General features: G+C 40.4%; 1 protein-coding gene and 1 long non-coding RNA gene across 9 annotated transcripts in view; one reads left to right on the top strand and one right to left on the bottom strand.

Annotated features, from left to right (window-relative positions):
- Positions 1-26,432, top strand: part of ATP10B (ATPase phospholipid transporting 10B (putative)) — a 235,830-nt gene that overhangs the window by 186,385 nt on the left and 23,013 nt on the right. For all 3 annotated transcript variants that reach the window (XM_005298080.5, XM_065554907.1, XM_008179569.4), the window contains 7 exons: positions 155-240; positions 3,777-3,883; positions 7,690-7,821; positions 10,639-10,766; positions 12,317-12,569; positions 15,746-15,981; positions 25,345-25,533. In XM_005298080.5, coding sequence (XP_005298137.2) covers positions 155-240; positions 3,777-3,883; positions 7,690-7,821; positions 10,639-10,766; positions 12,317-12,569; positions 15,746-15,981; positions 25,345-25,533 — 1,131 coding nt within the window. The remainder of the gene's footprint in view (positions 1-154; positions 241-3,776; positions 3,884-7,689; positions 7,822-10,638; positions 10,767-12,316; positions 12,570-15,745; positions 15,982-25,344; positions 25,534-26,432) is intronic.
- The window catches only part of LOC103307584 (uncharacterized), a 51,029-nt gene that overhangs the window by 3,598 nt on the left and 20,999 nt on the right, over positions 1-26,432 (bottom strand). For 5 of the 6 annotated variants that reach the window (XR_010589870.1, XR_006174547.2, XR_010589868.1 and 2 more), the window contains exon 4: positions 21,054-22,295. This is a non-coding gene — a long non-coding RNA (uncharacterized LOC103307584). Of the gene's footprint in view, positions 1-15,025; positions 15,140-21,053; positions 22,296-26,432 lie in introns of those variants that run through there. The other variant, XR_010589872.1, reaches the window with a different exon arrangement.

Here is a 26,432-nt window from a genome sequence, read left to right on the forward strand (position 1 = left end):
TTCGATCTAATGTTATATGACCCTTCCAACAGAAGGCTTCCCATGCTAGCAACCAGAGATATGTTTGCTAGTCACGACTGCCGTGAGATGTTCTGATTGTTACATTTTTAAAAGTACATGTTGCACTTAATCCCCAATGTATTTTCTTTTGTAGAATACTCCATTTGATCCAGAACTTTTCCAAAATACCATAGTCTGTGAAAAGCCAAATAATGATCTCAATAAATTCAACGGTTTTGTGTAAGTACTTGCTATCTGTTTCTATAAATGTGTCAAATCACCTCTGAGCTTTAAACTAACATATCTTAGAACTAAGTATTTTACAGAAAGTAATGGGTTTAAAAGCTCCACCACTGCCTAAATGTGGGCTGTGGAAGCTGTGTTGTAGGTCCAATGTAGATGGGATTTGGAGTTTGTAGCTAAATCAATGCCAATACTTGGGTTTGGATTCAGTGTTGCCAGAATCACACGAGCTCTTCTCATGAGATTTCAGCTATGTCTGAACCCAGGTAAAAGTCACTTTAAGTTTTAAATCTGACCTGAAACCAACACCAGAAGGACTTGTCCTGGGCCAGGGTCTAAATCTAAATCTCTCCTAATGTTCAAAGGGGTTCAGGTTCAAGGCTCTAGTTTCTCTATATGTATGTTCACAGGAAATAAAAGGCATCCAGGGATGAACTACTGTGGCTTGATTTTTCTTGTACTAGCAGAAATCAAGAGTAATTCCACTGAAGTCAATAGGAATATACTAATGTAAAATATGTGCAAGTGAGGAAAGAATCTACCTCTTATTTTCTGTTACCTTTTGTAAAATGGTTATAAAAAGCATACATAATGCCTCTTCAGAGGAGCAATGAGAATATTAAAACTTCTGGAAAATACAGTATGGGCCAGGTTTTCTGTTGCGGTGTAGTCACTTTGTGCTGCTTCATTGGTGTAAATCCATATGAATCTGGCCTGGAAGATTTACCCAGTGTAAGGTGATCCTCCACTTACTCTCCCATCTGACATCTTAGAAGAGTCAAGGGGTGCACCTAGGAAACCCCTATTTAATATTGATCCAGTTTTGGCCTCCTGGGACCAGTTGCCTGGAGCATAAACTATGACAGCCCTCTCAATTAGGCTGCTGTGGCACAGGGCAACTGGCCCTACATAGAGGCTGCACCAGGATACGGGGTGTGCAAGGATGGGCTGTATATGACCTATGTGCGCACACAGACTGCACTGTGTGCAAATCAGATGGAACCAAGGATCTGATCCCAATTTTTGGAACTCTGACAGGAGTTTTGTATGAGAAATCCATTCCAGAAATATTTACTACCTCCCAAGCTTAGTGGATGTAGAATCCATTCGATGTTTCTCATCATATTGGTCCAAGGACAGCAGAAAGAATCTTCAGCAAAAAATATTCATTGTAGTTTAATGCATTTAATGATCAATGAGGCTTGAGTTCTTCCCTCTAGTTTTACTATTAGTTAAGACAATTTAGAAGTCTAGTCAGAGGAAACCAGCATTATTTTAAGTAATTTTCCAACAAAAGTTTGATATTCCAACAAATGAGTGTGACCCAACATACAATGAACACAATGTCTTCAGCAAAGAATTTGCTCTAGAACAGTGGATCTCAACCAGGGGTACATGTACGCTTGGGGGTACGCAGTGATCTTCCAGGGTGTACATCAACTCATCTAGATATGTGCCTAGTTTTACAACAGGCTACATAAAAAGCACTAGCAAAGTCAGTACAAACTAAAATTTCATACGGACAATGACTTGTTTATACTGCTCTATATACTATACACTGAAATGTAAGTACAATATTTATATTCCAATCAATTTATTTTATAATTATATTGTAAAAATGAGAAATTAAGCATTTTTTCAGTGACACTTTTGTATTTTTATGTCTGATTTTTTAAGCAAGTAGTTTTGAAGTGAGGTGAAATTTAGGGGTACACAAGAGAAATCAGACTCCTGAAAGGAGCACAGTAGTCTGGAAAGGTTGAGAGTCACTGGAATTCCTCCAAGAACTGTTTCTAAATTGTACAGTTATTTTCTGTAGCTTCGGTATAAAACTATAGTAATTCCTAAGAACTGGCTCTATTGAAATCACAATGCCTGTCTGACATGCTTGAAAAAGTGTTCCTTACTGGATTGAAATTTGAGCAAAGGGACACATAGAGGCTTTTAGGAAATGATCTTACCAATGCCTTATCTAGATGAGGAAAAAAAGAGGTTGCTAGAGTTTTTTGTGTGTTAGTGAAGACACTTTAATTAATGCAGTTTAACTAACACATCAGCAGTGTTCCTTTCAGGAATCTGATTTCTCTTGCGTACCCCTAAGTTTCACCTCACTTCAAAACTTTACGCTGCTACATCACTAATTTTGGGACACTTAATTTTTATTGCTCCATAAACTGATTTTCATGTACAAATAGCATGTAATGTTTGACTGCCTGATGTTCATGTGCAAATTGCTTTATTGTGAGCAAATGAGAAACTTTGGGCACCTATTACAGGCTACTTTTGAAAATCTGTCCCTTCATTCCCATGACTGATTTGTGGGTTTACATTGCAAACTGGAGCATATGCTACTTTGCCTAGCTCATGAAACTTAAGAACAAAGTGGTTTCCAACAGTCATGGAGTTTTTGTAAACATTCTGACATAATTCTTCATTGCCTTGCACCTTGTGTTGTCATTTACAAATGGACAAACTGGCTTGAAAACACTGTGAGTGCACTCGTTTACCTTACACTCATTTGCACAGGTGTAAGTGATTATGCAAGGTGTGAGGTAGTGTATAATCAGGCCTCACCTATGAATAATACCATACTTAACCCACAGAAGTGAGGCTGAATATATTTTTAAAAAATTAAATGGAAGCCATGAACACTTGGGAACCTCCTGTTCGATGCTGATGTTTAAAGTAGCAATATCAGTTCCGCCATGTTAGGACTGACCCACATCATAAATCCCAACTTGAATGACCTCAGCAGGAACCTAGCTTGGTTTGTAATAGAGTCTTTGAAAACATCAGACTTTCGCTGTTGTGTCGCTGGAGGCAGATAATGACTTGTTTACCTGAAGGAACAGCTTCATAGTGATTTGCTCAGCATGTAAATCGAACCTTCGCTACTGCCCATCTTACTAGCAATGAGGTCTGTCTTGTGAATGTGCATCCTAAACTGGGACTCTGTAAAGGAGGAAGAATGCTGGGATCAATAATACTGTGAAGGGGAAGACTCACAAGCTTCTTTGAAAAATCTCTCCTCCCACCTGGTGCCTCACAGAGATGAGCCTCTGAATGGTAACCACAGCAGACCAAGGATATTCTTTATATGCACATGTGGTATCTGTACAATTGTGCTTCTACAATATTACAAAATCTATTAATCTTAACCATTAACCTCGGAAAGAGAACACCTATAAGATTTCTTTAATAATTCCATCTGAATCGTGGGTTAAATTGCACAGTCTGTCTTATCTGCATTTATTAAATACTAAATCTGCCAGGCAAAGAACAGAATCAGAGGCTTCAACCACGTAAATTATTTTAAGATTTAAATTTTGATGCTTTAGTCCATACAAACAGGTTCTGTATCATAAGATTCAAAGACTTCTATACACCTCCAGTGTGGATCCCTGACTGAAGCCAGATATAGTGAAATATTTCTCAGTCCTCACAATTTGCAGATTCAAACCCGAAGGGGAAAAAAATACATAGAACAGAACAAAAAGGGAAATCATATCATTTTATTTTCTTCTTCTTTGTAGGGAGCAGCCTGATCACAAACGGATTGGTTTTGGCAGTGAAAGCCTTTTGCTTCGTGGCTGTACAATCAGAAATACTGAGATTGCAATAGGAATTGTCATTTATGCAGGTAACAATGCAATTTTTACCTTTTCATTTAGCTAAGCATGGAGTTGCTCTTGAAATATCTTACAATGAATATGTATAGTCTGATACTGAACCATAATATTTTACTTTAAGAAGTGGTAGTGTATGGGAATAAAATAGGTTGATAAAGTGAAAGTACTGGCCATTTATCTCTAAAGGTTTGGTTCCAATCTGAAGCTAAGGTGTCCGCCCATCAGTGCCTGGTGGCTAATAGTGATGGCAGATGATCCTGCTTGTTAGTTGATTTCAGATGTCCTGCAGCAGCTACTCAAAAATTGCTGGAGTGAAGAAGGCATAAAGTGATCTGCTCCACATCCCAGGACTGAGTCCAGTATAGGTGATGGGGAACGGAGCTTAGAGACACCACGTATACATATACAAGCCATGAAGACATCAGTGCCCTGATCTGTAGCAGCATCACAAGGTTCACAGTTGTAGTCAGGCCTTCTATTTCCAGTCTGCTTGAGCTCAAATGTTTTCCACAGTTGACTGTTAGGCTATAGAGGAAGAACAATGGCCATTCCTCCCAGAACACTTGCTAGCTGACATGTGAAGTGACATTCACCGTGAGTGTCATTCATTTGCACCCCTGGCTAGATGCCAAATGCTGTGACAATGTCCATCTAACAGAAATACCTGTTTCTATTATGGCAACCTTTGTACTACTCCAGCACAGACTGCCAAGCCCCATCACTCACCTCCTTGAAATAGCTACTATAAACAAAATTGGGGCAACTGTTCACTGTGAAGTTGGGATCATTTCTCTTCACTTCTCCTTTTAGGAATCCTACTTCTCTCGTTGCATGTCTATTGCAGTCATTTTTGGTATGTTCTTTTGATCACAGATCCTAATATGGTTTGCATCTCTGCTCTTTACTTGAATGTCTGTTCACTGCTTCCTCCGCTCATTTTGAAGGTTAGAATTTTGCAGTCATTCTTGAGCCATGGTGACTGTGACCTTAGCATGCCTTCAATATGATTTTTTCAGCTGAGACCCACTTGTTAATGTCAATGTAAGAGTTTATTCTCACGTTTTTGTTTCTAAAATTAGATTCACGTACAGCATCTTCCCTGAGCCAGCACTAGCTTCATTTCTGGGACTCATTGACATTGATTATACTGTGACTTTTAATCAAGATCTGTAACCTCTTTTTCTGAATCACCATTATCACTTCTGTTGTATTTATATGATGACATGTTCTCCAGTTGTATAACTCTGTTACCTCTTAAACTAACCTTTAATGGAGACATCTGTGAATTGTGGAGCAATCACTCAATGTGATTGCCTAGCCTGTGTGGCTCACATCTCACTGGTGTGTGACTTTACTTTTCATGTCTATGCAGATGGCTAAATGTGAGGCAGTTGTGCTAAGGGAAAAGTGCATACAGGCCTCATCGCTGAAGCTTCAGCCAACACAGGGTGATGCACTCTTTCAACCATGATAGAGGAGGGGCTACATGAGGTGCACTCACCCCAGACATGAAGGTGGTAGGAGGCAAGAGAGAAACTTCAATCCTGCAGCCAAGAGAAGTTCCTCCCTCCATTCAGCAACTAGAAAGTGAGAGAGACATTAGTGTTCATCTGCTACCCCCTGCAGCTAAGCAAGGGGGTGAGTTAAACAGCATATTCAGAGTTATGGGGAGGGCCTAGAAATGCAGTGTAATTCATACCTCTAATTCATAGTCTTAGCCTGTCGCAAGATGATATCGAGATCAAATTTTCATTCTGAGCTTGCTGAGATATTTATTTAGATTTTATTATCTTTGGGGTCAGGGTGGTGTGTCTATGTAAATGTCAAACACCTAGCACATTGGGGCCGTCGTCTTGATTGGGGCCTCTAGGCACTACTGAAATAGGAACAAAGAGTAATACTAGATGCTGTGCAATATGAATTTGGGCTACGATGTGGAACAGCAACAGCATTAGTGGCACTGCTGGACCACTTGCTGATCACTTCCTCTTCATGTTCAAGGCGTGCTGCTTTGACTTTGTCTTCCCAAATAAAAGCATCTAGCATATCATAAAACAAAAGAAAAAACAACCCCATCGTTCCCATATACCATGCAGTTGCAAACAAAAATCTATACATAGTTTATCCTTTGGAAAGATAAATGGAGAAAGAATCACATATGACATCATTTAAAGCACCACTGGAAGTAATTTAGCTATCACAGTGAGGGGTGCAGTATGAAAAATTAATAGGATAGAAAAAGCAAGCTCTTACTTGCAGGTTTCATGTTAGCACTTCTTACACTAGTTTCTTATTGCCATTACAAGCGTAGTAACTTGATTCAGATTTAATAAGTTTAATATTTTTCTATCCTACTGTGTTGTTCATACTTTAAAGTCATATAAGGAAGAGCTAAATAACATTAACATCATTCACTTCTGGATCTGACATATTGGGTTTTCTGTAAGTTCGCACATGGCAAATGTGACTAGCAGCTTCTAATTAAGCCAGTTTAGCTGCTGAGATATTCAAAAGTAATTAGAAATCAGTAGACCACCTAATCAAGGTTTTTATTTCTATATATAAAAGAAAGTAAAATAAGATGTATATTATCTTATTGTATAAGATTTTTATATTTTACAAATCTTATTTTGTTTCCTTTTCATGTCAAGCAGATTTAGCTGTTAAGTAGAAGCACGTACATGTTTCCCCACATCTTCAAATGTTGGTACAAGCCTTGTGGTCCCACTGACTCTACTGCCCTTGTGAGAGTGAAATGTGTGTGACAGCTGAAATCTGTAATGTAATTGTTTTTTTGGAATCCTTCCAGACTTAATTGGAATCTTTACTTCCTTCTAGGGCTTGTAAAGCTGGACTCTAATGTGAAACATGCTCCCCCTAACGTCTGTCTCATAGAAATTCTTTGTCTTAAAAGTTTCTCTGTGTCTTCTGTTTGTAGTTAAACATATACATTGTACAGTGTGTGTGTGTACTTATTTGTGTGTATATCATGAAAGTGTCAGAAGCAACTCCATAGTTAAGGTTGCATTCAGATTTGCACTTTAAAGCAGGATTCAAATTCTTGGCCTCAATTCTCAGTTAGGGGAATGAAGTGTTTTAGGCGGGAAGTCAAGCTGGGAAGGAAAAGTAGCTTTTTAAGCCACCCTTGTGTTCTGGGGAAGGCAGGACCTGTAAGTTAAGTCCACTCAGTTTTGCTCTAATGTATGCTCTGCTTCCTTTGGTCTCCGGAAAGCAGACATTAGCCATTGTACATTATACTCCAGCCACAACCTCAGTCAGCCCTTGAGATGCCTGTATTGCAGGAACTGGGACCAGAGCTGGCATATGCCTTATGCTAGCCAGGGAGACCTCTTGCAAGCGGCTATTCTTATGGGGCTTTAGTGTAAGTGAGAATTTGGGGTCCTTGTATTTACCACCTAAATGCATCAATTTAGTATAAATGTGAATGCCTGGGACAGTGGCATGAATGGTGTGTGATAGGCTTGGGCCCCCCTAGGCTGTACAGGTAAAAGGCCCTTCTGCAATGCATTTGCTGTGACTTAGGGCACAGGAACGCCCCTTCCTGATAAATGATACCAGGTGGAGAAGGCAGGGAAACACTCCCTCTCCTCCTGTGATCCTCCAGCCCTGACACCACTCCCATCTGAAACCCCCCTCCGCCGTGCCCCCTCCCCCAGTAAAACACTTGGAGTCCAGTGAAGATTGTGGGCACCAGCATGTCAGGTATAGATGTGTATTAAGTCTGTCTCTCTTCCCTCTCCCCTCCCCCAGGTAAGAAACTAAATAAACAAGTCTCTCTACATTTGTGTTTTTGAAGGTCATGAAACCAAGGCCATGCTGAATAACAGTGGGCCTCGTTACAAACGCAGCAAGATAGAACAGCGCATGAACATTGATATTTTCTTTTGTGTGGGGCTTCTGTTCATCATGTGTCTTATCGGAGCACTAGGTATGGAGCAATGGTGAAAATCTCCTCTTCCATTTGAAATGTTTGGTTTTCTTTGTGGTGATTTAAGATTTGTTCTTATTAGGCGTGTGTATGTTCCAAAACCTACATCTGAACACTTTTACTCTGGGGAACTTAACTGAAAATTCAGGGTTGATGCATATCTTTATAATGGGTTTGAATCAAAATCTCAAATCTGAATAATCCCAAATGGGAGGAAATTCAGTTGTGGGTGTGAATTTTCATCTCCAATTCTAGTAGGATTTGCTAGATGCTAATCGTGGAGGAGGTCGTCTTCATTGCATTGCAGAAAGCTTCAGCACAGGCTTGCATTCCAGTAGTGACTGTGATCCTATCCTAGTCAGAGCAGGTTCAATACATTTTCTTAACTCTAATGAAGAAAGGGCCAAAGTTGGAGTCCAATGAGTTTTCCCTGGGCCATGACTTTAAAGAGGTTACAAAGGCTCCTGTAGGTTTCTTGTGGTTTTGAAGCATTTTCACTAAATTGCAGCACAGCCATGAAGTTGCCTAGTGCCACAGCTTTGTTGGAGTTCACTCACAGAGAGTTGTATCGTACCATACTAAAGCCCTAACAAGTTTCCAGGTAGTTTCCCATGAGAGCTGTAATGTGACATATCAGCAAGCCATTAAATTAGTACTTCTAGAAGTAAGGGAGCATCAGAAAAGAGGAATCTGTTTAAGATGAACAGTAGAACTGAGTTAATCCCTTTTTAATTTTGCTACTTCATGTTGGAATGAGCTTTTTTTTTTTTTTTGGCTTAGAAATGGGATTTCAGTTTGACAGCTGAGCTGTATGCATATCAGAGAGAGAGGGAGATTTTATTTTCATTGTTCCAGGGCAGCTGTCATTTAGATTTAGACTCTTGTATTTGTCATGCTCATGTACCCCTGAGTAGCAAAATCCTTTAAGTTAAGATTCGATGTGTGGACACAAATGCAAAAAGTCAATATTTAAAAACCAATTTATCTGCTTATCTTTTAAAAAAAAAAAGAAGAATTAAACATGAAATGTTCATACAGTGAAACATGTAAAATAGTAATATATCCACTAGATTTCATCCTCTTAAAATGACCTTCGGCGCCAACAGTGGTTTAGTAGTTTGTTTTATGTGATAAAATTATTTGAATATAGGATTTCAGAAAAAAAATATTACTTATGACTTAGTGATCAGTATCTTGCTTGCAGATAATGTAATATTAGCAAAACTTGGGGGAGTAGGTAACTCATGAGTGTGGTAATGGGATAATCATCCTTGTTCAAATATGATAAGGTCTCTAGCAGCCAAAAGCTGTTGCCATCTGACAGGTGTTTTCATGGCCAGCATGAAATAATTTGGGAGTCTCTATCCAGTTCTTAGTAGGACAGATGTCCACACCACAAAAACTGCTTCCACAATTGGCACTTAATAGCAACTTCTTCAAGAGTGTTAAGAAAGAGGCCAAAACTTGTGCAGGGGAAGCTTGTGTTCCTGCTGACTGCCTGCACAGTATCAAACTACACTAGTTCTGTATGGAAATTCAGTTTCCAGTGTTGTTAAGCTAACAGCATTCTTGAGCAATATGCATATCTGGGAGGCCAGAAAGAAAGATGTTGCAGTAGTCATGGCAGGAAGCAATGAAACCTTGAAGAAGAGATTTTCTTCAGGGATGGAAAGAAAAGGATAGAGATCTTGGAGAAATTGAGGACGAAGAATCATCCATTTCTGGATGTGGCCTAAGACCAGGGATGAAAGTAGATTAAAGGACTTATCGGTACACCGAAGTCCTGAGGGGGGCGTGGCCTCAACCGGAAGAGGCAAGGCCTCAATGGGAAGAGGCGGGGCCTTTCAAGATTTAAAGGCCCTAGGGCCCCGGCTGTGGCTGGGAGCCCCAGGGCCTTTAAATCACCCCAGAGCTATCAGCTGCAGAGGCAGCTGGGAGCCCCAGGGCTCAGGGGCAAATTAAAGGGCCCGGGGCTCCAGCCGCCGCGGAGCTCCGGGCCCTTTAAATCACTGTGGGAGCCCTGCCGCCACTACCCCGGTGCGGCAGGGCTCAGGCTAGGGCTTGGGTAGTGGCTGCAGGGCTCCAGAGGCGATTTAAAGGGCCCAGGGCTCCGGCCGCTGCGGGAAGCCCGGGCCATTTAAATCCCCGCTGGAGCCACCCGGTAGGAGGTAGAAGGAGGCTCCCCGCAGCGGCTGGAGCCCCGGGCCCGTTAAATCACCGCCGGACCGTACCGACTTACTTTCACCTCTTCCTAAGACTAGTAAATAAAGGGAGAGGGAGGAATTTAAAATAAATGCCAAACTGCAGGACTGAGTCATGGGGAGCATTAGTGGTAGTGTCAACAGTAAAAGAAGGGGGGAAGTGAAGAAGTTTAGAAAGGAAGAGAATAAGTTCTGGCCACATTAAATCTCTCTCTCCGCTGACCTCTTATACTTGAGTCATTAGCATAGCTGATACTTGAATCTGTGTAAGCAAATGGAATCACCCAGAGATGGAATGTAAGTGAGAAGAGCAAAGGGTAAAGGAAAGAGCTCTGGGGAAACTCCCCCAGACAGTGGGAACAGGGAGGAGGAGGAGGATTCCCTAAAAGATCCCCACACTTCAAGTTTACTACTAATGTAACGTTTATAAAAATGTGCTGTGGTGCTCTACATTAATGGTGCAGTTTACAGGAGATTTACAGCATTGCTTGGGGGCATTGCTGTGGAATATTTTTTTCTTTGTAACAGGAGTATAAGAAATAGAATATTCCAGAACTCTTGCCCCACCACTGTTTTTCTCAGCTTACTCCACTAAAATAGTGTTGATTCTATATAGGTCATGGCATTTGGAATGGGAATTTTTCAGAACGCCCACCATACGAAGTCCCAGACGCGAATGGCAACTACCTTTCCTCAGCTCTTGCTGGTTTCTACATGTTCTTGACAATGATAATCCTGTTACAGGTAAAATAGAAATTTTAAAAAACCTGTAGCTTTGGAAATGGTGATATAATGGCTGGCAAGCAGATGTCAAGTTACAGCCTCTTGATAGTTGAATTTATTTTTAAAACTTTTGTAAAAATACTACGGTATTTTACAGAAATGGTCCAAAATACTAGTGTACAGCAGTGAGTGCAATATTTTGGACCGGTATTCTAGAATGCTTAAGTGATAACAGCCTTTTTTGTATTTGTAAATAAAGATCACATGGCAGAGAACCAGTTGCTATACATCAGGTGGAAGCACCTTTTTATCTTGAAAGCTTCTTAAGTTTTAGGGTTCTACAGCATCTGAAAACCCATACATTATTGTAGTTAATTCACAATAGTCACTATAGTATGAGTATATGTATGTACATACACACAATTATATAGATTTAAGATACAGATTTTTTTCTGACCCTTCCCGAGTGTATTGATATGAAGGAGATGGTAATATCATTAAACTAGTTCCAGAATTGATCGCATGCACACAGAGGAGGACAATTCCATCAGTATGTTAGAACTTTCAGTGTTTTCACCCCTGATTCAGAATGAGAATTCTACTTAGTAGCTCGAGGAAACAGTGAAACAAAAATTATTGTACTCTTTACCAACAGGGAATAATAACTAGATAAGGCTGTGTTGGCGTGGAAAAAGAAGATAAATTAGAACTGGGAGACCATATATCTGAATCTGATTAAGCCTAACTGAGAACATTTTATGGAATGGGGATTTATTTTTCGTATTTATTATTATAGCCACTGAGATTTAAACAGGCAGAATTTGTTTAATATGAATAAAATATGAGGACAACTTTCTGATCTGTTGGTAGAATCCCTAGGGAAGCTATGCATTATTTCTGAAACCGAATACTTGTACGTTCTGGGAATTTAGAGGTTTTTGGGGGGATAATAGGAGAGGGGGAAGTGGTAAAAAAAAAAAAGCAGTTACTTATGAAATGTATTTATATTAAGACTTGAAAAATATGCTAGTCCATCCTATTTTAGGAACAATATGAGCAAGATGCACATTGGCCTAGAAACACATTTTGGATAGTGTTGTGCATCCCATCTGAGCACTTCCAAATATAGCACTTCTTGACCCACATCCACCGCACCTATCCATAGGGTGCTATTATATGTACAGCATCATTCCACTTCTGGATGGCTGTTTCTGGCACCATAGCCTCAGTCCTAGAATATGAATTTCCTGGTAGTATATCATTTCCATATATACATGTTTAGTGAGAGTCAGGAGATGCATGAACATTATTTTCTGTGCTTATGGTCAAGATGTTACATCATGGAGCTTCTGTGAGGGTGACCTTGACCTATACATTCCCTGTGAATTACAGGGACAGTGAAAATCTCCCTGCCACAGAGTTAATAAGACTTAGACTCCAGAAAGAACTTTTTCTCCTCCATAAGTGTCATGACTGCAACTGACATGGGACATGGCTGATAGTGAAAAGTACAGAGAGAAAAAAGACCCACCACTGAGGTTCTAACGTCTTGTGGAACATTCTTCTTTCAGATTTTAATCCCCATTTCTCTCTACGTGTCCATCGAGTTCGTCAAGCTGGGCCAAGTTTTCTTAATTCACAATGACATCGAACTGTATGATGAAGATGTAGATTTGCCCATACAGTGTCGAGCCCTAAATATCACTGAAGATCTGGGGCAAATCCAATACATCTTTTCAGATAAAACTGGGACGCTAACAGAGAACAAGATGGTGTTTCGGCGCTGTACTGTCGATGGAAATGAGTTTTCACATCAGGAAAATGGTAAAACTCAAAGAAATATTATTATATTATGATCCTACTATACCTTCTCCTGACTGGCTAAATGTGGCTTAGTGTTCCATTTTGTGGTTTGTTTGGGGTTTTTTTGTTTTGTTTTGGTTTTTTTGGTGACTGTCTTATTATAAAGGTTCACCAGAGAGTGGAAGTTTTTTTAATTATTCTGAAGCCACATAACTAATCTTCATCTTCCCACATCAAACATCTGAGCCTCTGCTCTATTGTGATCAACAATTCAGGACTGCAAGGAAGAAATATCCTCTTAAATTCACTACACTGTAGTAACTGCCAGCCCTACCTTTCCCTGATTCTTACTAAGTGAGATAAGTGGTAATTAAATTCAGTGGGTCCAAAAGTAATTACCATACAACCATCTGGGTAATGCGGAAGGTAGGAACAATTATTTGTTTGCTAGAAACAGGCCTAAACTACAAAGTCCATATCTGAAGTTCCCCAAAGTTTGCGGGTATTTGAATCTGGGATTTTTGGCTAGGTCCATTGCTGATAGTTACTTTTTCATTAATAAATACTGTTTATAGATTTTGTTAAAACCGCATTGAAATTGATGGGTGTGAATGCTGTCTTCATTTAAGATAGCTGTAAGAGATAGTTAAGGAGCCCCACCTAAAAATAGGCATAACCTCACACCATATAGACGGAAGGCACAATGTGTGTGTGAGTGAGAGAGAGAGAGAGAGAGAGAAGCTGAAGTACAGACAAACTGAGCACGCAGGGACAGACAAACTGAAGCAAGACATACTGAGAGAGCCTGGACAAGCACAGTCTATGGCCATGAAAGAAGCTAGAGAATGGGTTTCTGGGTCTGGTGCTGAGTAAAGATGCTTGGGACTGTAAGCAAAAAATGTGTCTCGTTTTGATTCCTTCTGCATTCAGAGATGCAGGATTCTGTATGTTCCTTTTAAATAAATAAGTTTGTCTCAAAGAAAACACCAGACCTCATCATCAATTTTTACACCCAACTGCAACCTCCACAGGGCCACAAACTTTCACAAGCCACTTGGGTCAAAAAGGGATAACAATATTATTGGTCTAATCTCGCAGTCCTTGCTAAGGCAAAATTCCCATTTCACTGCAACTCCCTTTCATGTTGTATTCTTCAGTGGGAGTTTTTCCTGTGTAGGTAGTGCAAGATTAGGCCCAAAGTGCTTTACTATGCATATAACTACTCCACCTCTACATTATATTTAGAATGTCATTAAGCTGGCCAGCAGCTGCCAAATAGATTTTCATGCTCTGTGAGTGAAAACATTACCAAATTTGTGAATTACAATAGTTCATTCTTCTGTTCCACTGAACTGCAAAAAGTGCAGCTAAAGAGTCTGTAGTTAACAGAAGTCCATAAAAGTAATCAGTTTCTTGTTGTTTTGGTTTGTAATGATAAACATTTCAGTGGGAGGCTTGCCAAGAAACTGAACTGTGCATGAAAGTTTTTTCTGGTGATGGTTTAGAGATTGTGTGATGTGTCCCCAGTGTACAACCTGGAACTGTGGCACTGCTGTGCCCTCTTAACTGTCCAGCCTGGGCTGTCTCTCGTGAAGTTTTGCTAGTGACAAGCGGCAAACCCCTCTAGATGCTATGATCACTCAGTCAACAATATGCAGGGACGCACCCAGATAAGTTGCACAAATGCTCTCTAAGACAGTGGTTCTCAACCAGAGGTATGTGTACCCCTGGGTGTATGCAGAAGTCTTCCAGATGATATGTCAACTCATCTAGATATTTGCCTAGTTTTACAACAGGCTACATAAAAAGCACTAGCAAAGTCAGTACAAACGAAAATTTCATACAGACAATGACTTATTTATACTGCTTTATATACTATAAACTGAAATGTAAGTACAATATTTCTATTCCAATCAATTTATTTTAATATTATTTGGTAAAAATGAGAAAGTCAGCACATTTTCAGTAATAGTGTGCTGTGACACTTTTGTATTTTTATATCTGATTTTATAAGCGAGTAGTTTTTAAGTGAGATGAAACTTGGGGTACACAAGACAAATCAGACTCCTGAAAGGGGTACAGTAGTCTGGAAAGGTTGAGAGACACTGCTCTAAGCCACTCATGAACCATACACAGGGAAACACCAGCAAATCCCCCCAACTCTGCACCCCAGAAATGTACCTGCTCAAGATCTTCTCTTGAACAATACAAGCTCATTAATTAGTTCGACACTTCATCAAAGGATAGTGGACATGCACCAGCCCTTATAATCTGAGCAGATTCCCCAAGCACTCTAGACAAACTCACTGGTAAAGATAAAACATTAAAATAAGTGTTTTTAGCTACAGAAAGATTTTAAGTGATTATAAGAGTTAGGCATAGAGATCAAAGTTGGTTACATAAGAAATAAAAATAAAATCACAGTCTAAATTCTAAACTTTATCAAACTAAGCAAGATTTGAATCAGTTTTTCTTACCCCATTGGATGTTGCAGGCAGGTTACAGTTCTTAATACGCAGGCTAAATTCCCTTCTCAGCCTGAGACCAATCTCCCCAGTTCAAAGTCTTTGTCTTCCCAGTGTTCTTGTTGCCTTCAGGGTAGGTGGGAGAGGAGAGAGGTCAGGGGCTGATGTCACCGTCCCCAATTTATACCCCCCCCCCAAATCCATGTGCATGGAAAGAGAGTGTCTCAAACATGGAGTGAGGTCACATGTTCTAAATGCCCTGGGAGACACTGGGCCTCCATCTATGTGCTTCAGGAGGGGCCCTCTGGGAGAGTGGATTCTCCTTAATGGGCCATCAAATCTGGCTGGCTATCCCTAATGTAAATCTGGTTTGGAGGTGTTAGTTACTCTTTTGTTGCTACTGAAAGGCTGTGGGTGTCTCCCAGATTCACAACATATTTCAATATCAAACATATAGCAAACTCCATAACTTCACATACAATGGTAATATATACAATTCAACAGGATAATAATGTTCCACAGATCATGACTTCTCGAATGATACCTCACAAGGCATACTTTGTACAAAACATGCAATCATATAATAGTGGTGAATATGTGAGTACAGGGTGTCATTTTGAGGTACAGAGTGTCACAGATTATCAGAGTTAGTAATAATAATAATAAAATCTTCTCTGTAATACTGCTAATAACAAGAAAAGACTAGGCAAGATCTTGGTTTCTCTCTTCCAGCCAAACGCCTGGAGACCCATAAGGAACTGGACTCAGATGATGAAGACTGGGCAAGACATCAGCATTTCGCTCTTCCTGTTATCAAGATCGAGAAACCAGACACTTTAAAACAGAAAAACACTAAGCCCTTGAGGAGGTGCCAAAGTGCCCGGGCTCGTTTTCAGGGACATTCAAGGAAGAAATCATTGGGGCGTTGTGACAGCCTTCAGTCTCAAGTGGCGTTCAGCAGTACCATAGTGAGTAACTTCAGATTCAGTCAATACGTTTTTGGGATCTCTGCTTCATGCAACTTTTTGAGGGGAGGAGGGAGCCGAAGGAGAAAATAGTCAATGAAACAGCACTCATTTACTAGATTGGGAGCAAGGAAACTATAACCTGCTACTTGCCGGAGAATGCTATACATGGTCACCCCAGATGAATTTCAGTCTGTTACACTATATCATGGAAAAGTGACAAATTGAGCCACCAGGAGAGTTACCAGTATCTTGTTATTCTGTCAGAAGACAGGTCTCACTTCACTACAGATAAAATACAGTGAACCTAGTATGATTTTTAGTACAAAGTTAAAAATATAAAATTTGAGTTTTATATAAAATGTAGTTCCAAAATAAGGCTGTAATCCTACAAAATGCTGAGCACTCTGGCCTCAATCCAGCAAAATACTTAGGGACATCCTTAATTTCAAGTACACGAGTAGTCTCATTGACACCAATGGGACTATGCACATGCTTAAAATTAAATACTAGTGCTGATCGAAAACTTGCAGAATTTCACCACGAGTTTGTCAGAACTTCAGCAGAAAAAATGGGTCAACGTTTTCAGTTCTAATTTTTGTAAAAATTTTGTCCCATTTTTGTGACCAGTTGTACAGCTGGTTGAAAATTTTCAAAATTCAGAATTTTGATTTTTTTTTTTTTTTTTTTTGAAATTTGAAAAGGAACAAAATTTTCCCAAATATTGTTACTTTTTCACTCTGCTCTGTTACACACACACACTCAAGTACTTTACTGGATTTCAGCCAGAGTGCTCAGCACTTTAGGGGGTCGAACCCTAAGCCCTCGTTCTGCAAAGAAGCTCCGGATGGCAATCTCTTATGCCCACTGATTCCCAGTGACTTTTGTTTGTGGGATGTAGGCTTATGAATGCATTTATTACAAGCTTCTGCCTTGCTAACTCAGTATCTCTGTTATATAGAAGTGGACATCAGTTAGTACTCTATTAACTTTTGGAATCTGTTTATTTCATGATAATCTTATTGCTTGCTGGTCTGTTGTCTTCCATCCCATTTTTCCACATAGTACATTGAGAACTTCTCTGTATCTATTTGCTTTATGGATCATGACATTTCAGGTGTGTAAAACGTCTCCTTCAAGAGAATTTTTCCCCAACTATTTTTCCTATTATTGTAAAATAATTGAGTCAGAATCTATAGCTTCTTGCCTCTCTCTCCAGTTCTTTTTTGCATTTTTTTAAGGGTGGGAGTTAAAATTTTTCTCACTTCACTTTGCAAATTGAGTTAGAAATAGGGTTTCCTGCTTCTTGGAGTAGCTAATCCTGGAACCCACAAGTGGAGAGGCAATTCTCGATTTAGTCGTAAATGGTTCTGGTCCAAGAGGTGAATATAGCTGAATGAAAACTACTTAAAAACACCATAATGGAGAGTAAAATTAATGTATACCCCAAATTAAAAAAAAAAATACTGGTAGAGGACCAAAAAATGCCACTATGGCTAAACAGCACAGTAAAAGAGGCTGTTAGAGGCAAAATAAAAGGCATGCTTTAAAAATTGGAAGTCAAATCCTACTGCAGAAAATAGAAAGGAGCACAAACTCTGGCAAGTCAAGTGTAAAAATATAATTAGGCAGGCCAAAAAAAGAATTTGAAGAGCAACTAGCAAAAGACAAAAAAACTAACAGCAATTTTTTTAGTGCATCAGAATCAGAAAGCCTGCTGAACAGTCGGTGGGCAACTGGACAATCAACTTCCCTGAGTGCTAAAGGAGCACTCAGGGAAGACAAGACCATTGCAGAGAAGCTAAATGAATTATTTGCATGGGTGTTTATTGAAAAGGATGTGAGGAAGATTCCCATGCCTGAGCCACTCTTTTTATGTGACAAATCTGAGGAACTGTCCCAGATTGAGGTGTCGTAGAGGAGGTTTTGGAACAAATTGAATAATTAAACAGTAATAAGCCACCAGGACCAGATGGTATTCACCCAAGAGCTCTGAAGAAACTCACATATGAAATTGCAGAACTACTAACTGTAGTATGTAACCTATCACTTAAATCAGCCTCTAAGCCAAATGACTGGAGGATAACTAATATATAATAACATTTTTTTAAAAAGACTCAATAGGCGATCCTGGCACTTACAGGCCGGTAAACCTAACTTCAATACCAAGTCAATTGGTTGAAACTGTAGTAAAGAACAAAATTATCAGACGCATAGAACAGGGGTGGCCAACCTGAGCCTGAGAAGGAGCCAGAATTTACCAATGTACATTGCCAAAGAGCCACAGTAATACATCAGCAGCCCCCCCATCAGCACCCCCCTCCTCGACCAGAGCCTCCTGATCACCGGCAGCCCCGCCGATCAGCGCCTCCCGCTCCCTCCCCACACCTCCCAATCAGCTGTTTTGTGGCATGCAGGAGGCTTGGAGGGGAGGGGGAGGAGCGAGGGCATGGCAGGCTCGGGGAGGGGGCACAAAGGAGTGGAGTGAGGGAAGGGCCTGTGGCAGAGCCAGGGGTTGAGCAGTGAGCACCCCCTGGCACATTGGAAAGTTGGCGCCTGTAGCTCTAGCCCCGGAGTCAGTGCCTATATAAGGAGCCGCATATTAACTTCTGAAGAGCCACATGTGGCTTAGGAGCCACAGGTTGGCCACCCCTGACATAGATGAACATAATATTTTGAGGAAGAGTCAAGCCGGCTTTTGAAATGGAAATCATGCCTCACCAATCTAATAGAATTATTTGAGGGAGTCAACAGGTATGAGGACAAGGGTGATCCAGCGGATATAGTGGACTTTCAGAAAGCCTTTGACAAGGTCCCACACTTATGACTGCTTAGTTTACTTAAGAGCCTGGGATAACAGGGAAGGTCCTCTCATGGGTCAGTAACTGGTTAAAAGATAGAAAGCAAAGGGTAGGAATAAATGGTCAGTTTTCAGAATGGAGAGAGGTGAATAATGGGGTCACCCATGGATTTGTACTGTGAGTAGTGCTGTTCAACATATTCATAAATGATCTGGAAAAAGGGGTAAAATGTGCAGATGATACAAAATTACTCAAGATAGTTAAATCCAAAGCTGAGTACAAAGAGTTACAAAGGGATCTCACAAAACTGGGTGACTGGGCAACAAAATGGCAGATGAAATTCAATGTGGATAAATGCAAAGTAATGCGCACTGGAAAACAAAATCCCAACTACATATACAAAATGATGAGGTCTAATTTAGCTGTTACCACGCAAGAAAGTGATCATGGAGTCATTGTGAATAGTTCTCTGAAAATATCTGCTCAATGTGCAGTAGCAGTCAAAAAAGCTAACAATGTTAGGAATCATTGGGAAAGACAGAAAATATCATAATGCTACTATATAAATCCATGGTACGCCCACATCTTGAATACTGCATGCGGTTCTGGTCACCCCATCTCAAAAAAGATATATTAGAATTGGAAAAGGAACAGAGAAGGCAACAAAAATGATTAAGGGTATGGAACAGATTCCATATGAGGAGAGATTAAAAAGACTGGGAATTTTCAACTTAGAAAGGGGATGACTAAGAGGGGATATGATAGAGGTTTATAAAATCATGACAGGTGTGGAGAAAGAGAATTAAAAAATGTTATTTACTCCTTCACATAACACAAGAACCAGGGGTCACCCAGTGAAATTAATAGGCAGCAGGTCTAAAACAACCATAAGGAAGTACTTCTTCACACAATGCACAGTCAACCTGTTGATCTCATTGCCCGATGATGTTGTGAAGGCCAAAATTATAACGTGGTTCAAACAAGAACTAGATACATTCAAGGAGGATAGGTCCATCAATGGCTATACCCAAAAATGGTAGGGATGCAACCTCATGCTCTGGATGTCCCTAGCCTCTGACTGCATAGAAGCTGGGAGTGGATGACGGGACAGATCACTCAATGATTGCCTGTTCTGTTCATTCCCTCTGAAGCATCTGGCATTGGCCACTGTCAGAAGTCAGAATACTGGGTTAGATGAACCATTGGCCATTCTTATGTTTTTAGACTTTGGATTCTCTATGTACATTTTCCTGAATTTTTGTATCAAACAGACAAAGGGCAAGAAAAAAATTCTTCTCTATATAATAGACAGGAGTGTCCAAAGGGCCGCAAGCTGGGATTCTCCTTTTTTTTTTTTTTTTTTTTTTTTGGCTTCTAAATGCCAAGTTTCCAAGTGTTGTACCAGCTATGAAAACTGGTTGCCCCAGATAAAAGGAAAATTTGCAATCTTTGCAATGCTGAGAAGAGTGGTTTTTGGATACAGGTTAGCACAGCATCTGCTGTGAGCACCCGCCTGGTGGGACTGTTGCCAAGAGAAGTGTTAAAGTAGGAGAGCTGTTAATATAATAGTATGCTACGGAATTTGCTGAGTTTTAATGGAAAGTAATAGTGCTGAACAAGAGAGAATATTCTGTAAATGCAAAATAGGTGTGGAACCAAAAGGAAGTATAAAGAGTTCCTTTTTTGTTTGTTTGTTTAAACAATGTTCTCTGTGTGGTAGGACTGGCTGGAAAACACCAATTCAATTTTGCAGAAAATGTCAAGGTTTTAATATTGTTTCCATTTTGATGCAGGACAAAGCAAAGACCTTTTAAATTGTTTCATGAGAAAAACAGCCCACTGGTTGGGGTACTCACCTGGGAAGCAGGAGACCCAGGTTCAAATTCCTCATCTGCCTGGATTTGTACCATTGACTTGAACCTGGGTCTCCCACATCACAAGTGAGTGCTTTCACCATCTGGCTGTAGAGCTAGTGTCCCTCTCAGAGAGAGAGAGAGAGACTGTTTCTGTCGGCACTCTCCAACAGACTATAGGCCAGGGGTTGACTCCAGAGCCACTTGCGGCTCTTCAGAAGTTAATATGTGGCTCCTTGTATAGGCACCGACTCTGGGGCTGGAGCTACAGGCGCCAACTTTCCAATGTGCCGGGGGATGCTCACTGCTCAACCCCTGGCTCTGCCACAGGCCCTGCCCCCACTCCACCCCTTCCCACCCCCTCCCTGAACCTGCCATGCCCTCGCTTCTCCCCCTCTCCCTCCACCCCCCAAGCCTCCTGCATGCCACAAAACAGCTGATCAGGAGGTGTGGGGAGGGAGCGGGAGGCGCTGATCGGTGGGGCTGCTGGTGGTCAGGAGGCTCTGGGACCGGAGGGGGGGTGCTGATGGGGGGGCTGCTGACGTATTACTGTGGCTCTTTGGTAATGTACATTGGTAAATTCTGGCTCCTTCTCAGGCTCAAGTTGGCGACCCCTGCTATAGGCTATTCTGGGGCAAATGGGTCTCTTTCACTCATCAGCAGTTCTTTCTGGAGCTAAAACATCTTCCTGATCAAAGTTTAATTATAACCAACGCATTTCTGTAATGAATCAGCATTTTCCAACAAAAAGTGTTTTTGTCAAAAAGTTTCCAACCACTTCTATTATACTGTGATTGCAAAGCCAACTGGAAAGTGGTCTTACATGAATCGGTGATAAGCAGTCTGCATTAGTTACTTTTAAGTGTTTTCATACTGTTAGTACTATATTGTCTGGCTATACCGAAAGAAAGACAGCAGATATTTGACATGGGTTTAATCAGGCCTCACCTTTATTATTAGATGTCTGGGACTACCTGGCAGATAAAAGTGTGCAGTGCAGGTAACCCCATATTTATTTCATAATTACCAAGGGGGCTTTTTACCAGCTCCCCCTCTTTTTCCACCCGGGTCACTCAAGCAAATCCATTGACGGGACCTTACCTTCCACCACCATCTCATAGGAGGGTTAAGGTGGACTATAATAATGGGGGTTAGCTCCCTGCCGTATCAATCATAGGGGTCCCAAACCATCCCCCATTCGCTCCTTTATTGACACCTCTTTTTAAGTCCTTTTCCAACCCATTATCCGGTCACTGTATACTTCCCTATGGAGTACCTGCACTGGACATCCACCACAAGGAGGTGCCAGCCATTAGCTTGGCTGCCTCCTCCGCAAACCCAGTTGGGTTCCCAGACATCTCCTAATGCCTCTTGTATGGGTTTTACACTTTATCGCTATATCTTGAGAGGTTTTAGGATTATGGAGCTAGGTGGCTACAAGAATTATCCAAGCTTGAATGTTTTGTGAGTGCATCTATGCTTGACAGGTTTTGCTGTTTTGTTGAAATATAAGATGGTTTCATCAATTAATATGTTGCTGTCAGTGTAATCCTGAGAAGGAAACAGATGATGATGTTGTTTCTTTCGTGGCATTTGATAGAGTTAATGAAAATGGAGTCTGCTGATCCTGGAGAAGAATATAAGCAGCACTGTGTTGTCCATTCTGGAATAGAAATTACAAAGATATGATGCAAGAGGCAGCATAGTCTAACTTTTCAGTAGTGTCCTCTATTTGTGCTCCTGCAAATACTTGTGCTTATGTTTTTCACCTCATAGTAAGTTTTAGCATAAATGACAGCAATTGTATACTAAGCTACCTGTGTCTGGTGCCATTAACAATTACCCCTGCAAAATTAGAGGTTGAGTTAAAGCCAGGTTGAAAATCGGTCTACCTAATCAATTCCCAAGAAGAAAGAGAGAGATTATTTAAAGTTCAGAATACCTGTCAAGTTTGTAGTGTTTATACCAGTGCCAGGGAATTTGTATTGACTCTGCATAACTTAAGATCATATGGGTGGGAAAGGAATAAAGAATGGTAAAAAAGCTGTATTTCAGAAAACCACAGAGATAGAATGTTTTCTGTGTCATTAATTTCTCCCTGATTCAGTGAGGAAATGGAGAGGCGGGGGTGGGGAAGGTGAAAGATCAATCCTATTGAGACGTTTATAGGCGAGAAATCAGATTTCTCTTTCCTTCAAGCCGCAGATGAAAATGAAAACTAATTCTTTTTGTATCCATCAAAACCCAGCTTCACTGAGAAACAGCCTGCAGCCCAATCAGAATTACCCATTTCATGCTGGGACCGACAAATGTTCCCTTATGTTGGCCAGCTTCATGGTTTCTATTTGTGTCTCAAGTGGAGAGATCGCCAATTTATTTTATTAATTTTGTCTCCTGCTGCTGCTGCTGCAACTTCTCCATGCGAAAAAGGCTGCATCAAATCATGTGCTACAAAATAAAAAATAGACCCTGGGATGGACTTCCTTGTACTATAGAAGAATGGAAGGAGAAACCTTACAATATGAAAAGGAATAAATTATGGAAAAAGATAGAAAGAGGATTATCACTGTCCATATTCCCTTTGCTATGAGTTTTAAATTAAGGTTCTTACAGCATTCTTGATCTAGATTTAATAAGTCTGCTATTGCATGTCTTATAAATATCACTATTATTAGAAATATTTCTTGAAGACTGACAGTTTTCATAGTTAACGTCTTTTAAAGTCAATAACTTATTTTTAATTTTGGATTCATTTAAAGGGACACTCAAATGAAAACTATTAATAAATTACCCTTTAAAACTTAAACGGTCTTACCCATTTTATAAATATTGAACTAGCCTACTAACAATGGAGGGATTTTTAAATTTTAATTGATTTTTCATTCTTAATGCTGATTGTTTAATTTTTGCATTTCACTCAGCTTGGTCAGTGAAAATAGATGTATCAGTTTCACCATCTGTCTCTTATACATTACCATCCAGCTACATGGAAACATATAAATCCAAGCCAACATCTGTTTTCATTTTTTAAGATAATGAAAACTTTTCTTCTAAGCTTCAGTTGTGCACTATCTAGCTTTTCAAACCTGACAGTGTCCCCTCAACATTCAATAATTGTAATATGCAGAGAAATATAGTACAGAAAGTTTCTACACAAGTAGCATACCTGATATTAAATGATTCTTCATCTGCTGCATGGTGCTACAGTACTGGATACTAAGGATATAGATGCAGTAGAAACTGGATGGATGGATGATGGACAGGAGCAAGAGAGAGGTATATGTTATTGTGCTTTGCTACTTGCATGAGTGTACCTTCGTGGATTTGATAAAAAGAGCACAGATACAGAATAAATAGCTAGATGTTCAGTAATCAGTAATTAATAGTTACTATATTAGGATCCTGGAAAAATTTGCATTGGCTTTTGGGATTTTGTATGTACAATTTGTGTTTTTTCATTGAAATTATGCAAGTAATAGGGAACCTCAGGTTGTGTTTTTTTCCACTGTGTGATGCTGTAGCAGCCAGTAAACACAAATGCACTTTCTTTGCTGCTGAACGTACTTGGTGTGTCTAAATCTTTCACTTATTTCAAAGGAATGTTAGTTTAAATCAGCAACCTCAGAGGCACAAGAGGGTCTATTGTAGCTGAGAGCTTAATGCATATGTCCAGTATAATTAGCGATATATTTTATTTTTCAATTTTCAATTATTAGGTCATTTAAGAATCTCTATTCATTTTAGCAAGCGGGAGTTAAAATGTAACACATTTAGCTCAGCACAACACAGCCCTGAAGGTTATTGATTTATTGTTGTTGCATACTAGGGAACTTCATAATAATTGCGCCAGATTGAAGGAGGAGAGGGCAGTGGCAGAGATGAACTGAGAAGGAAGCTAAATTGTTTTGGCAGTAGTTTAAAGAAGAAATCTAAAAGCCTTGGCTCCTACAGAGGCTTGTATTTTAAAACTGGAAGATCTTATTAAATATGGCCTGAACTAAATTCAAATGTATTAAAAATCAAGTGGGGCCTAGGGATTACAATACTATGTCACAGGAATTAATGATCTCTTTAAAAAAAATCAGTGAAAACACTTTGAGGGGTGTGATTGATTTCTTTAATTTTTTTGGAAATGACATTATGGTATTGAGAACAAGATGTGAAATTGTCCATACAGAGTGAAGAGCAAAAATTAAACATAGGCCCTGAATTCATTGGGTGGTCACTTGTCCCTGTTAAGCATTCCATTTAACTCAGTGATCAGCGGTTTCAAGGATCTGCCCATTTAGGTCTGGGTATGGGTTTAGGGCCATAGTGCAGATTGTATAACATGAATTTTAATGATCTAGGTTCAGATTCTGGCCTGACTTGCACTTTTTGCAAGCCCAGCAAAGTGACCACTTTTCTATTTTGTTCTATGTAGGTTCTTATTCTACCCTCTATCATCATCATATCTGAGCACCTCATTGCATAGTCTCCGAGACAGAGAATCTTTTCTTCTTCAGGAAGATCCCTGAAGATTTCATTAGTGATTATGTGTGACCTTGACCATCTATTTATGCAACAGTGGGAATTCTATCTTTTTTTCTATATGCTGGGTACATTAGAGTATATAATACTGTACAAGCATTTCCTTGAAGGCTCTAGAAAACCTAAGGTGCAGGTCGTACACAATCCCAAATGTGGTCCTTACTGAATAACTTCTCTTCCAGGAAAAGGATGTGACCCCTGATAACAGGCTGTTGATGAAAGTGAGAGATGCTGCACTCCAGATAGAGTCTTTGGCATCATTTCCATCTGCAAAGGACACCTGCTCCACCACGTCCGTTACTGACTTTTTTCTTGCACTGGCTATCTGTAATACTGTTGTGGTCTCCACAGCAACGGAGCCAAGGCAAAGGGTAATCTCACTTTAAATACATAAGGAGAATTGATTTGCTTAAAATCTGTATACTAAAATTGAAAGCTATCTGCAGTAGTAAAAAAGCACTGTTTTGGAATTGCCATATGGTTTTCTATCTTCTGTCTGCAATAACTCCAATGACTGCTATTCAACCATTAAGGGCCCATAATGAACATCTAGTCTGACCTCCTGCACATTGCAAGCCACAGAATCTCACCCACGCCTGTAATAGACTCCTAACCCCTGGCTGAGTTACTGGAGTCCAAAAATCATGGTTTAAAGACTTCAAGTTACAGAGAATCCACCATTTACACTAGTTTAAACCTGAAAGTGATCTGTGCCCCACGCTGCAGAGGCAGGTGAAAATTCCTTCCCAACCCAAATATGGTCATCAGTTAGACCAGGGGTCAGCAACCTTCGGCATGCGGCCCATCAGGGTAATCCACTGGTGGGCCACGTGACATTTTGTTTACGTTGATCATCCGCAGGCACAGCCCCCAACAGCTCCCAGTGGCCATGGTTTGCCGTTCCCAGCCAATGGCAGCTGTGGGAGGCGGTGTGGGTGGATTACCCTGATGGGCTGTGTGCCAGAGGTTGCTGACCCCTGAGGTAGACCCTCAGCATGTGGTCAGACCTCCAGCCAGACACCTGGGAAAGAATTCTCTGTAGTAACTCAGAGCCCTCCCCATCTAGTGTCCCATCACCAGCCATTGGATATATTTGCTGCTAGCAGTCGCAGATCAGCTACATGCCATTGTAGGCAGTCTCATCATACCATCCCCTCCATAAACATATCAAGCTCAGTCTTGAATCCAGTTAGCTTTTGTGCCTGCACTGCTCCCCTTTGAAGGCTGTTCCAGAACTTCCCTCCTCTGATTGTTAGAAACCTTTGCCTTA

This window comes from Chrysemys picta, chromosome 8 (assembly GCF_011386835.1).
Source record: "Chrysemys picta bellii isolate R12L10 chromosome 8, ASM1138683v2, whole genome shotgun sequence".
NCBI classification, from domain to species: domain Eukaryota; kingdom Metazoa; phylum Chordata; order Testudines; family Emydidae; genus Chrysemys; species Chrysemys picta.